At 48.8% G+C, this 13,714-nt stretch overlaps 2 protein-coding genes across 6 annotated transcripts; both read left to right on the plus strand.

The window, feature by feature from the left end:
- The first annotated feature begins 1,026 nt into the window (after positions 1–1,026).
- On the plus strand, positions 1,027–10,684 carry LOC116956617 (uncharacterized). Of its 5 annotated transcripts, XM_076054597.1 has the most exons (7): positions 1,029–1,283; positions 1,358–1,470; positions 1,631–1,735; positions 3,157–3,253; positions 4,509–4,592; positions 4,777–4,911; positions 5,542–10,684. In XM_076054597.1, the coding sequence occupies exons 4-7, from the start codon at positions 3,157–3,159 to the stop codon at positions 7,398–7,400; spliced, it is 2,175 nt and encodes a 724-aa protein (XP_075910712.1). In that variant the 5' UTR covers positions 1,029–1,283; positions 1,358–1,470; positions 1,631–1,735; the 3' UTR covers positions 7,401–10,684. The 5 variants fall into 5 exon arrangements, with proteins under 5 accessions (XP_075910715.1, XP_075910712.1, XP_032834250.1 ...); XM_076054600.1 differs by having other exon boundaries at positions 1,027–1,470; positions 5,545–10,684; XM_032978359.2 differs by having other exon boundaries at positions 1,029–1,470.
- LOC142906531 (uncharacterized) lies at positions 8,799–13,669 on the plus strand. Its single transcript, XM_076054543.1, has 2 exons — positions 8,799–8,817; positions 11,119–13,669. Exons 1-2 carry the CDS (start codon positions 8,799–8,801, stop codon positions 13,476–13,478), a joined length of 2,379 nt encoding a protein of 792 aa, XP_075910658.1. The 3' UTR covers positions 13,479–13,669.
- Positions 13,670–13,714: the final 45 nt, after the last annotated feature.

Below are 13,714 nucleotides of genomic sequence, written 5' to 3' on the forward strand. Positions count from 1 at the left end.
AAATCGGGTTAATCGTTCAGCCCTAAACCAAATCACAAAAACACACACAAATACAACAATTAAACCATCCCCATCCTACCAGGAAAAGCCCATTGTCTCTGAGCTCCAGCCCCACCGTCTCTGTCTATCTAAGGCGTCGTCACAGAGATTCGGCTTTACTTCTTCACTGTGTGCCTGTCTCTCCCCATGTGTCTCTTCACGGTCTGTGCTCTATCACTCTCTTAAATTTCACACTTAACTTACAATTTAGCAATCTTTGAAATAGCGTAATCTACCAGCGCATGCGTTAATTGTGCTTTAACCGACCGTCTGTGTTGCTTTGTATAGTTTCCAAATTTTGCTAAACCCTGTTTGATTTAGTGTGCTCCGTCTCTCTCTGTATCCCCTGGTGTGTCTGTGTTAATTCCCTCTTATCTGCGGTTGTGTTTCCTCTCTCTCTTAAATTTAGCTCTTCTGTACCTGATGATGATTGCTTGTGTTGCAATCGAAACGTCGCATGCTATTATATAATTTTCTTTTTTAATTATTTATACTTGACTTTACCGAAAAAAACAAAGAGTAACCCCACTGAGGTGTTAAACTTATTGCAAGGCCGTAGCCATGGACTCAAAATTGGGGGGGACCAAATCTTCCAGGGGGTCTGGGGGTCCCACCCCCCCCCCCCAGAAAAAAAATCTAAATTTAAAAACGAATTTCCTGCCTAAAATATAAAAAAAATTCACTAACACATAAGATGGACTTTTTATTTGTTTTTTTACAATAATGTCTAATAGTGTTATTGTATTTACATTGCTATTTTTTAAATATATTTTTAATTTTCTTATTTCATTGTATATAATGGCAGAGATTCGGGATTCATAAAGCACAACCATAACCACAATTATATACACAGATATCTATTTTATAGCAATATATTGGGAGGTCGGGGGGGGGAGGTGGATATTTTGAGCATATTTATTATAATTACGGCCTTGAGTCAGAATTATCGCTGGGAGTAGGAGCGAACCGTGTCCCATGTGCGTCCAGGAAGGGGAGCGGTGGTGCAGCGGTTAGCGCTATACGCTGCTGCGCTACGAACCCGGCGTCCCGAGTTCGATTCTTGCTCGCGGCCACCAGCGCCGGTGACGATTATCTGAACCGGTCCTGGGTGCCTCCCCTAGGTCGACTCAGCCTCAAATAAGTAGCCGGTGCGTAGTAAACATCGCCACTGGGGAGACAAAGGCGGCCGGGTCGCGGTGCTGCTGACCACCCACCCCCCTCGTGTGCCGTGCCGGCCTTCGCAGGTGCTGCTCGTTAACAGCACTTGCCCCTACACTCTGTTAAGGCGACGCGGGTTGATCTTTGTCTTCGTGTTTAGGAAACAGACGGTTCCCGTCTTGTCCCTGCATCTTGCTGCCTACGTGCGCCTCCTCCCCGTGGCCTCTGCGCCCTCTGAAGAAGGAGGCGTTCCCCGAAACGTCGCCCAGCACGGTACAGATCACACACGGACACGCACGCACGCGCGCAGAGTGTTCGTATGACGGATGCGCGTTCGTTATCCGTGTTCGTACAGCACGGTTTAGCAGCAATAGCATCACCACCACCAAATACTGGGTATCCTTTTCTTCATTTGCCCTGTATGTGTGTGTAGTTAAACATCGCCACTGGGGAGACAAAGGCGTCCAGGCGAGCGGGCGTGCTGCTGGACATCCACCCCCCTCCCCCTCCACGTGTGCCACAGCGCCGGCCTTCATAGGTGCTAACTCGCGAACAGCACTTGCCACAACAGCGTGATGAAGGCTACACGGAGGATCTTCGTAATGTACTCTAACGTGGTGGGGGGGGGGAGTGGTGGCCGAGTTGTTAGCCTACTGCGTTATGAACTACTGCGTTAGTGCCAGGCCAGGTGCGCTATGAACTACCGGGCATTTGGAGGCAGTTGCCCTTCTGCGTCAACGGAGGGCAGAGGAGCGACGCTCACAACAACAAAGATCGGAGCGCCGGGTGGATAAAGCGCAGGAAGTTGTCACAGTAGGGGGTACACCTGGTGCATCTGCCAGTCATCTCGGTCAGTCGACCCATGGCACCTGGGTCTGTTCCGTGACCTCCTGCACTTAGCCTGGCACAGCAGTCAACCCATGGCACCTGGGTCTGTTCCGTGACCTCCTGCACTTAGCTTGGCACAGCAGTCAACCCATGGCACCTGCGTCTGCCCCGTGACCTCCTGCACCTAGCTTGGCACAGCAGTCAACCCATGGCACCTGGGTCTGTGCCGTGACCTCCTGCACTTAGCCTGGCACCGCAGTCAACCCATGGCACCTGGGTCTGCCCCGTGACCTGCTTCTGCACCTAGCCTGGCACAGTAGTCAACCCATGGCACCTGCGTCTGCCCCGTGACCTGCACCTAGCCTGGCACAGTAGTCAACCCATGGCACCTGCATCTGCCCCGTGACCTCCTGCACCTAGCTTGGCACAGAAGTCAACCCATGGCACCTGCGTCTGCCCCGTGACCTCCTGTACCTAGCTTGGCACAGCAGTCAACCCATGGCACCTGGGTCTGCCCCGTGACCTCTTGCACTTAGCCTGCCACAGCAGTCAACCCATGGCAACTGCGTCTGCCCCGTGACCTCCTGCCAGCAGCGAGCCTTCGACACTTCACATGGCCTCAAGGTGCACATGGCCTGGCACAAGCGCCTCGGTGATGCAATCATCACAGAGCGTTGGGCCTGTGTTCGGATCGATGATGGTGCAGGAGTTCGCGCACCGTGCTATCACCCTAGAGACCCGAGTTCGCTTCCCGTCACGGCTAACACCAGTGACGAATATCTGAACCGGTCCTGGGTCTCCGTTAAATCGCCTTAAATGACCGTGGTCATCCAGAACAGACAGTACACGACACATGGCAGCGCAATGCCCCAATCCTCAAATACGAAGGAGACATCACAGCGATGATGATGATGATACACTGCTCCGCTGCTCCTCCTGACGCGGTTGTCTGGGCTTGACCACGCGAATGTGCAATTGCCGTTACGTTGCGTCTACGTCAGCCGTGCAAAAGAAGAGGAACGAGTACCGGATGCGATGTGTAAACATCGCCACTGGGGATGCAAATGTGCCATAGGCATCAGATGTATATGGCTCACCTGGCGAGGTGTGTCTGTGTGTCTTTCCTCTCAGATGGCTTCGCACGTTGAGTTGCCACTCATCAAGCAAGAGCACGATGAGACTCCAAACCCCAGGGTGTATCCTGACGTGACTATGGAACGTGGTTATGGTAAGATCGCAATGCCTGTGACCCGTTATAACTACGGAATGGGCCAAATCTCGGCACATCGTGCAAACCCATGCGAGTCATGCTTGGATGTGCAACCGCCACGCATGACGAGTTGTTGTGGCGCCGTGTGTTCGAATGAATGGCGTTAATTTTGCCTGCGTTTAATTGCATAGATCGCTTACGTCTCGACTGGTTAATTTAGAATCGATCGGTACACACAGTGTCACTACATCCTCTACACCGGTGGTTCTCAACCTTTTTTTGTGGCTATTCTAAACTACCCCTTGTTGAATTTTGTCTCAACCGTGCTACCGCCTTGCCTGACCCATCATGGTTCTGAGAAATCGATGTATGAGTAACGAACATCGATATTTTAACCAATCGTCCATTTTGTCGGGCATCCTACCTAGCTGCTGGTAACTGCAGCAATGCCTGCCCGCAATTTTGTTTACGCTCGCTGGTTACTCTTGGAAACCACACTGCTTACAATCAGTGTGTTTAGAAAGGTCTTTTATATCATTCTAGGGGAGCATTTTGATTCACATTTTATCGTAGTTATTTTATATTGGCAGATTCATACATGATTATTCACCAATGACTCTCACGTAAGATATAATTTCACACGTTAATAAATCATCTCACGTTACCGCCTGGGACATTGCCACGTGTACCCACCAGGGTTCAGCGTACCACCCCCGGTTAAGAGCCACCGATCAACATGAGCCATAACTGAATTAACGGTGACGTCACCACAACTCTTGTGCCGGGCAAGGTGCACTTTTGAGGTCACGTGAAGTGTCGAAGGGTCACTGGCAGGAGGTCAGAGACGAGACCCCCGGATATTTTGGGTTAAATGCCTCAGATGACTGACATACTGCAAGACCTATGCTCCCCACTGTGCCACCTTTGTGTGTTTTAGCCGCCCGGCGCTCCGTCCGTTGCAAGCGCCGTGCTTCTCAGCCCTACGTTGTTGGTGGAGGGGGCAACTGCCTCCCAACTCTCCAAATACCCAGTAGCGTATATACTTTGGAAGCCCCCATAATCTTCAAGGGGCCTGACGTCACGTATTTTGTGCGTGACATCGGTGGGCTGGCATGGCACAGTTGCTCGGATGTGCTACTGGAATAGCGGTGTAAGTGACACGAGGCGTTGTGGCAATAGAACCCTGAACCACCCGGATATATCTGTGGCTCTGCCACCTTCTGGAAGTTATCGTCTGCGAACGTGGAGTGTGAACGCGCGTGTATATATGCAGAACTGGGCGTCAAGGAAGAAGATGATGGGAATCTCGACACTAAGATAATGGAGATTGCGGTGAAAACCGAAGTGAAGGAAGATGGTAAGATGCCTGCATACAGCTCAGTAGAGCAAAACTAAGAATTAAGAGCCAAACAAAGGCAAGATATCAAGAATTATAAGGGTATACGGATAAACGACTGTAGCTGACCAGCTTGATAGCATTATCACCTGCATTATTTTCCCCATCCATTAAGGAAACCATTGTGACATTTTATATATCGCAGCTCCAGATGTGAATATTGTTAAAGTTGAAGGAGACGGTGAGAAGCCAGAGGCGACTGGGGATTCCCACGGATGTCCGGCCACTCCAGATCAGAACTTCATCGAAGTGGAGTTATCAGAGGATGACGTTGGTGAAGGTGAGTTTCCTTTGGTCACGTCACAAATAACAGACCTCATGGGAAAACTAGGGTTGCGTTCCTGGGTACGAAATGATCACCCCCTGCAGCAAGATCACTGAGCATGTAACTGGTCTTCATCTTTCGTACGGCTGCTGTAGATGCAGATCAACAACTACAATTTCAAGCCAGATAACCACGTCAGGAGCAGCGGAGTGTATCGCTGCGATGTCTCCTTCGTATTTGTGGATCGGGGCATTGCGTCGTTATACGTTGTGTACGGAGAGTACGGTCTGTTCTGGATGACCACAGTCGCACACTACTGGAGATTTTTCTATTTTCCATTTGTGCATCAGATATCCGCATCTGACATGGTTTGTGCGGATGTGGTTTCGGTCGGACTATGAGCTACGTGTAAGATTAAACCTAAGGGTATTCTTCGTTGTATCTTTCACAACAAGGTGGTGTTTGTTTGTGAGTTCCTTTGAACTCCATTTATTCCAAGCATCATCTCGTATTGTTAAATGTTAAACACATGGATCCAGAAGGGCTTGCTTAACTTCATTGCAATTGGTGCTGTTCTGGCACTCATTTTTTTTTTATCTTGCATCAGTTAATCGAAATGTCCTTTTTCATTTTCAAAATGCGCAGCAGGTGAAGGAAAAGAAATGGACCTTCTGTGCAAAGAATGCGGGAAGGGCAGTTGCTTCAAAACAAATACGACGGACAAGGCAGAACGCACCAGCAACAAGAACCGGCGAGCCTGCAAGCAGTGTGGGAAGGCACTTGAAGGCATCGCGTTGTGCACGGCAGTGGCTACCGATGGAAGGAAGCACGTGTGTAAGGAGTGTGCCAAGGGGTTTACAACGCGTTTTGGTTTAGAGACGCACATGAGAACACACACGGGCGAGAAGCCGCACGTGTGCAAAGAGTGTGGCAAGAGGTTTACAAAGCGCTCTACCTTAGCCAGACACGCGATATCACACACGGGAGAGTGGCCGCACGTGTGCAAGGAGTGTCAAAAGGGCTTTGTACAACGTTCCGATTTAGAGAAACACGCACGAACACACACGGGCGAGAAGCCGCACGTGTGCACCGAGTGCGGGAAGGGCTTTTCACAACGTTCAGATTTAGAGAAACACGCACGAACACACACCGGCGAGAAGCCGCACGTTCGCATGGAGTGCGTGAAGGACTTTTCAAAACGATCTACATTAGAAGTGCTTGTTAGGACACACACCGGTGAGAAGGTGCATGTGTGCAAGGAGTGTGGGAAGGGGTTTACAAAGCGCTCTGCCTTAACCACACACTGTATGTCACACACGGGCAAGTGGCCACACGTGTGCAACGAGTGTGGGAAGGCGTTTTCAAAACGTTCCGATTTAGAGAAGCACGCGAGAACACACACCGGAGAGAAGCCGTACGTGTGCAACGAGTGTGGGAAGGGGTGTTCACAACGTTCTACATTAGAGGCGCACATCAGAACGCACACCGGCGAGAAGCCGCACGTGTGCAAGGAGTGCGGGAAGGAGTTTGCAACGTTTTATACTTTAACCACACACTCCCTATCGCACACCGGCAAGTGGCCGCACAAGTGCGCAGAGTGCGGAAAGGGATTTGCACAGCGTTCTGATTTAGAGACGCACACAAGAACGCACACCGGCGAGAAGCCGCACGTGTGCAAGGAGTGCGGGAAAGGCTTTTCTAAGCGATCGACATTAGAGGCGCACACTAGAACACACACAGGTGAGAAACCGCACGTGTGCAACGAGTGCGGGAAGGGGTTTATAAAGCGTTCCAACTTAGCCACACATTGTATATCACACACGGGCGAGTGGCCGCACGTGTGCAAGGAGTGTAATAAGGGCTTTGCACAGCGTTACGATTTTGAGAAGCACGTGAGAACACACACCGGTGAGAAGCCGTATGTGTGCAACGAGTGCGGGAAGGGCTTTGCAACGTGCTACACTTTAACCACGCACGCGATATCGCACACGGGCGAGTGGCCGCACGTGTGCGTCGAATGTGGGAAGGGCTTTACGCAGCGTTCCGATTTGGAGAAACACACACGAACACACACCGGCGAGAAGCCGCACGTGTGCAAGGAGTGTGGGAAGGGATATTCACAACGTTCCGATTTGGAGAAACACGCAAGAACACACACCGTTGAGAAGCCGCATGTTTGCAACGAGTGCGGAAAGGGGTTTGCAACGTTTTATACTTTAACCACACACTCCATGTCACACACTGGCGAGTGGCCACACGTGTGCACGGAGTGCGGAAAGGGATTTACGCAGCGTTCCGATTTGGAGAAGCACACAAGAACGCACACCGGCGAGAAGCCGCACTCGTGCCAGCAATGCGGGAAGAGCTTCGCGCAGCGTTCAAATTTGGAGGCACACGCGAGAACGCACACCGGTGAAAAGCCCCATGTGTGCAAGGAGTGCGGGAAGGGCTTTTCCCATCGTTACAATTTAGAGAAACACACTAGAACACACGATGTGGCGTGAAAATCTGAATCAGAATTTGCTTCGTCTTGAAGGCAACGGTGGATGATATTTTTTTTGCAACTTGACAAGAGCCGGGTACAAAACACAGACTGCAACAAGGTTGGGGGGGGGGGGTGTACAGGAGGAACTCCGCGTACTAAATCCCGAACCCTGTGCTCCTGGGTCTAAAGATGGGGAGCAGATTGGGCTTACTGCCCCCACTCACACCGGAACTACGAGCGGGAGCGAAGGTTTTCATACGGTGAGGGGGAAAGATAAATAGGAACAAACACAGGGGGAGCCTACGTGCGCCAGGTGAATTTATCGGGGCAGTGATTAACTCTTGTCCATCCCCCGCGGGGGGGGGGGGGCATGATAATGGCCATCTGTTAAAAAGAGCTTTATGGCTCATCAGATTCCTCCAGTATAAATATTCTGATACCACAAAGTGCTCGGCCGCCCCGACTTCCTTGCATGCGCACCTCATGATAAGCTCCGTAGGAATGGGGCCCACCTGGTTTCGAACTCCCCGTTAACCCTGCCTTTTAAGCTCGTGGCTTAAATGTTCTGCTCCCGCAAGGACTAAGAATGGTACCGCGCCACTGAAGTTTTTGCCGGCATGGCCTTCCTAGCCCTGTGAAAGCGGACCGTAGTGGTGCGTGCTAGACATTTTTGACGCACCGTTTGGTTTCAGGCCCGGCCCCCCACCCCCCCCCCACCTGCAGGGTTGAGGAGCTTAAGTTTTTTAAAGTCCAATTATGTCCGAGCAAATGTACTGGTGGATTTTTCTTTTTTCAAACCACGGGTGTTGGGGAGTAAATATTTGCCGAGACTTACCACAGGTGCAAGCTTGGGTTAGGCAAAGAGGGCATTAGGCTTCGATGGTACAATGAACCATCCAAAAGAAGGGGGAACAGCTCGACTAAAAAATGAGGGGGAAAAAAGACACAAGCATCCCTCTGGGGTCTCGGGACTAAAAAGGAAATAAATTAATGTTTAACAAGAAAAAAAAGAGATCGTTTACTGGCTTGGAATCTGAAGTAGGGGTTTGAGAGGCCCGTTCAGCGTCGCTCACTCGGCCATGTGTGTGTAATGCGATTGTCGTAAATGGACCTTAAAGATACGAGCCACACTAGTGCGACTCTGGCTATCCAACCCAAACTGTGGATCCTCTTGTAAATGCCACAGCAGTCTGCGCTCCTTCAATGGAGAAGGAATGGCGAAGCCACACGCACTCTTCTCCTGAAGCAATCTCGTGGCCGGCAGATCTCGACATTGGCGTTGAGCTCCTGAACATTAATTTGCTTGCTCTTTTTGTTTATTTTACCAGGTGTAACCGGCTCACCATATATCCCTCTCCTCCCGTAATCGTTGCGAGGGGGCAGGCTGGTTAATAAGTACAAAAAAACAGCTACGATAATGGTCGATGAGTTCGGAGGCGATGAGTGGATACTCTGGGTTGTGTTCTGCCCTCCTAAGAATCGGACGATTCCACCGACAAGGGACACCAGAGGATTGTGTAACTGCAACTCTTTAAATTTCGATTTAAAGCTTTCGTGACTGCAAGGATTCACCTTCTTTGGTTCTTTCGGTAAAGTCACGTAGAATGAGAATAAAATAATAAAATAAAACAATAAAATTCTCACGATGTTTCGGCCACAACACAAGTGGCCTTCTTCATGCTAAATTCTCCTGTTTGATATGTAAACCCCATTGTCAAGGTGCCTCACTTCTCTCAACCAGCTTAAAAGACGCTGCGAATCTTAGCAGCGTTCATTGCAGCTCTGTCGTCCCGACAGGTTTGTTCCTTTCACCTGAATTAGGCCACTTGTGTTGTGGCCGAAACGTCGTGAGAATTTTTTTGTTTTATTTTATTATTTTATTTTCATTCTACGTGACTTTACCGAAAGAACCAAAGAAGATGCAACTCTTTATTTCAAAGTGTTCTTCTGAGGAGCATTTCGTGCATCTGTAATTATGACCAGATGCACAGCAATCAACCCCAATTAACACCATCTCACTGCTCAACCTATGTACCGTACAATGTCCACCATAATCTGAATAATGATAACACCTGCTTATCATATACAATACACATTCAACGTATAACATCTGAAAGATTTGACAAAAACTTATTAAATATTTAACAAAACTATCTTCTAGAAACATCTAGATTATTTCCTAAATACTGTATTCTAGTCAGCCGCTGTGATAATACTGCACAAATTAAATACTAATATAATAAGCCAAGAATGTGTGTCCCGTGCGTGACGTCACTCCATATGAGCCCCCCCCCCCTTATTAATAAACGTCTTTTTTTCTTTATTTTATTCTTTTTTTAACCTATCTACGTGGCTTGACCTAAAGACCCGAAGAATATGAATTCCTGCAGTCACGAAAGCTTTACGTCAATATTTACCTGTACATTGTCCATCTGGATATGTGCCCTGTACCCTAAATTTGGTGGGCGTGGCCTACTGTGCATTCACGTGACTCTATTGGTCCAATCCATGGTCATTATTACTTTCATTCACAATTATACTTGTGGTCAAATTTCGATTTAAAGCTTTCGTGACCGCAAGGATTCATCTTCTTTGGTTCTTTCGGTAAAGTCACGTAGAATGAGAATAAAATAATAAAATTAAAAGACAATAAAATTCTCACGACGTTTCGGCCACAACACAAGTAGCCCTCTTCAGGTGAAGTAACAAAACTGTCGGGACGACAGAGCTGCAATGAACGCCGCTAAGATTTGCAGCGTCCTTTAAGCTGGTTGAGAGACGTGATGCACCTTGACAAAGGGGGTTTACATATCAAACAGGAGACTTTAGCATTGAAATAGCTGAGGGATTAGCTTGTGACTGGTCACAGAAATAGCTGTGTTAAAGTCAAAGCTGCGAATCTTAGCGGCGTTCATTGGAGCTCTGTCGGCCCGACAGTTTTGTTACTTCACCTGAAGAGGGCTACTTGTGTTGTGGTCGAAACGTCGTGATAATTTTATTGTCTTATTTTATTATTTTATTCTCATTCTACGTGACTTTACCGAAAGAACCAAAGAAGATGCACCTGTGGTCATTTACATTAGCCCATACCGGCTACAGATGCAAGGCCCCACAAAGCTACTATAGCGTTCTTTTTATACACGCTTTTTATTAACTCACTCTGTTGCATCCTCAAATCTTGTAACTCAATTTTTACCCGCTTCCCAATGTGGAATCGACTGCAAACTTGGTATACTTATGTCATACTGATGACAATAACTATATTCTATCATTAACTATAAAAAATAAATATTTTTCAACATTTGTTTTAATGTTATGTTTCGGCTTGGGTCTAATTGTACCACGCTCAACTCACGTTGGCTGTAAATCGCCACCACGGTCCCCTTACTAGAGTCGTGGCAAGCCTCGTGGGCCACTTCCTGGAATCGTGGAGTTCCTCCATTACTAGTACGGTACATTTAATTAAAGCGTGTTTAAAAAAAAAAAATGTTTTACTTATTTCAGAAGCAAACCACCTGGCTATCACAAACGAAGTGGCTTTTTCGCGTGGACATTTATATCGGCAGCCAAACACTCTAAACGCGTGTTTCTCAGTGTGGAGGGAAACACCAGAGGGCCTGGATAATAAGGGGCCGTCCATAAATGACGTCATGCGAGTTTGTACGAATTTTGACCCCCCCCCTTCGTCACGGCGTCACAAAATGTCAGACCCCCACCTCAAATATGACGTCACAAAGCTCTGCCCCCCCCCCCCCCCAAAATATATAAAACATGCTTCAAATCGTACTATCACTACCCCAACCACTATCACTACCCCAACCCCTATCACTACCCCAACCACTATCACTACCCCAACCCCTATCACTACCCCAACCCCTATCACTACCCCAACCACGATCACTACCCCAACCCCTATCACTACCCCAACCCCTATCACTACCCCTATCACTACCCCAACCTCTATCACTACCCCAACCACTATCACTACCCCAACCACGATCACTACCCCAACCCCTATCACTACCCCAACCCCTATCACTACCCCTATCACTACCCCAACCTCTATCACTACCCCAACCACTATCACTACCCCAACCCCTATCACTACCCAACCCCTATCACTACCCCAACCACTATCACTACCCCAACCCCTATCACTACCCCAACCCCTATCACTACCCCAACCCCTATCACTACCCCAAACCCTATCGCTACCCCTATCACTACCCCAACCCCTATCACTACTCCTATCACTACCCCAACCCCTATCACTACCCCAACCACTATCACTACCCCAACCACTATCACTACCCCAACCCCTATCACTACCCCTATCACTACCCCAACCACTATCACTACCCCAACCCCTATCACTACCCCAACCCCTATCACTACCCCTATCACCACCCCAACCTCTATCACTACCCCAACCACTATCACTACCCCAACCCCTATCACTACTCCAACCCCTATCACTACCCCAACCACTATCACTACCCCTATCACTATCACTACCCCAACCCCTATCACTACCCCAACCCCTATCACTACCCCAACCACTATCACTACCCCAACCCCTATCACTACCCCAACCCCTATCACTACCCCAACCCCTATCACTACCCCAAACCCTATCGCTACCCCTATCACTACCCCAACCCCTATCACTACCCCTATCACTACCCCAACCCCTATCACTACCCCAACCCCTATCACTACCCCAACCCCTATCACTACGCCAACCCCTATCACTACCCCATCCCCTATCACTACGCCAACCACTATCACTACCCTAACCACTATCACTACCCCAACCACTATCACTACCCCAACCCCTATCGCTACCCCTATCACTACCCCAACCCCTATCACTACCTCTATCACTACCCCAACCCCTATCACTACCCCAACCCCTATCACTACCCCAACCCCTATCACTACGCCAACCCCTATCACTACCCCATCCCCTATCACTACGCCAACCACTATCACTACCCTAACCACTATCACTACCCCAACCACTATCACTACCCCAACCCCTATCGCTACCCCTATCACTACCCCAACCCCTATCACTACCTCTATCACTACCCCAACTCCTATCGCTACCCTAACCCCTATCACTACACCAACCCCTATCACTACACCAACCCCTATCACTACCCCATCCCCTATCACTACCCCAACTCCTATCACTACCCCAACCCCTATCACTACCCCAACCACTATCACTACCCACCCCTATCACTACCCCTATCACTACCACTACCCCAACCCCTATCACCACCCCAACCCCTATCACTACCCCTATCACTACCACTACCCCAACCCCTATCACTACCCCAACCCCTATCACTACCCCAACCCCTATCACTACCCCAACCCCTATCACTACCCCAACCCCTATCACTACCCCAACCCCTATCACTACCCCAACCACTATCACTACACCACACACACTATCACTACCCCAACCCCTATCACTACCCCAACCCCTATCACTACCCCAACCCCTATCACTACCCCAACCCCTATCACTACCCCAACCCCTATCACTACCCCTATCACTACCCCAACCTCTATCACTACCCCAACCACTATCACTACCCCTATCACTACCCCAACCACTATCACTACCCCTATCACTACCCCAACCCCTATCACTACCCCAACCCCTATCACTACCCCAACCACTATCACTACCCCAACCCCTATCACTACCCCAACCACTACCACTACACCACCCACTATCACTACCCCAACCCCTATCACTACACCAACCCCTATCACTACCCCAACCCCTATCACTACCCCAACCCCTATCACTACCCCAACCCCTATCACTACACCAACCCCTATCACTACCCCAACCCCTATCACTACCCCTATCACTACCCCAACCCCTATCACTTCCCCTATCACTACCCCTATCACTACCCCAAACCCTATCACTACCCCTATCACTACTACTACCCCAACCCCATATCACTACCTCTATCACCACCTCTACCCAAACCCCTCCTTAGCCACTTCCAACTGTTCTGTGACCAGAACTAATCTCATCACCGTCAATCACCATCTCATCTCAATCCTATAATGGAGCAAGTGTGAGCTTTTTTTAAAGCCCATTTATTTGGAGCACGTAACATTTGTGAAACATTACAAAAAAGCATTTGATATCAACTTGATTTGGTGCTTTCGTGACTGCAGAAATTACGCTTTGGTTTTTTCGGTAAAGTCACGTATAAATAAGAAATAATAATAAAATAAAATTACATAATACTATTATAAAATTCCATAATACTATTATTTTATTATTATTTCTTATTATTT

This window comes from Petromyzon marinus, chromosome 66 (genome assembly GCF_048934315.1).
Source record: "Petromyzon marinus isolate PM22_M1 ecotype Great Lakes invasive population chromosome 66, UKy_Petmar_22M1.pri1.0, whole genome shotgun sequence".
NCBI lineage: Eukaryota > Metazoa > Chordata > Hyperoartia > Petromyzontiformes > Petromyzontidae > Petromyzon > Petromyzon marinus.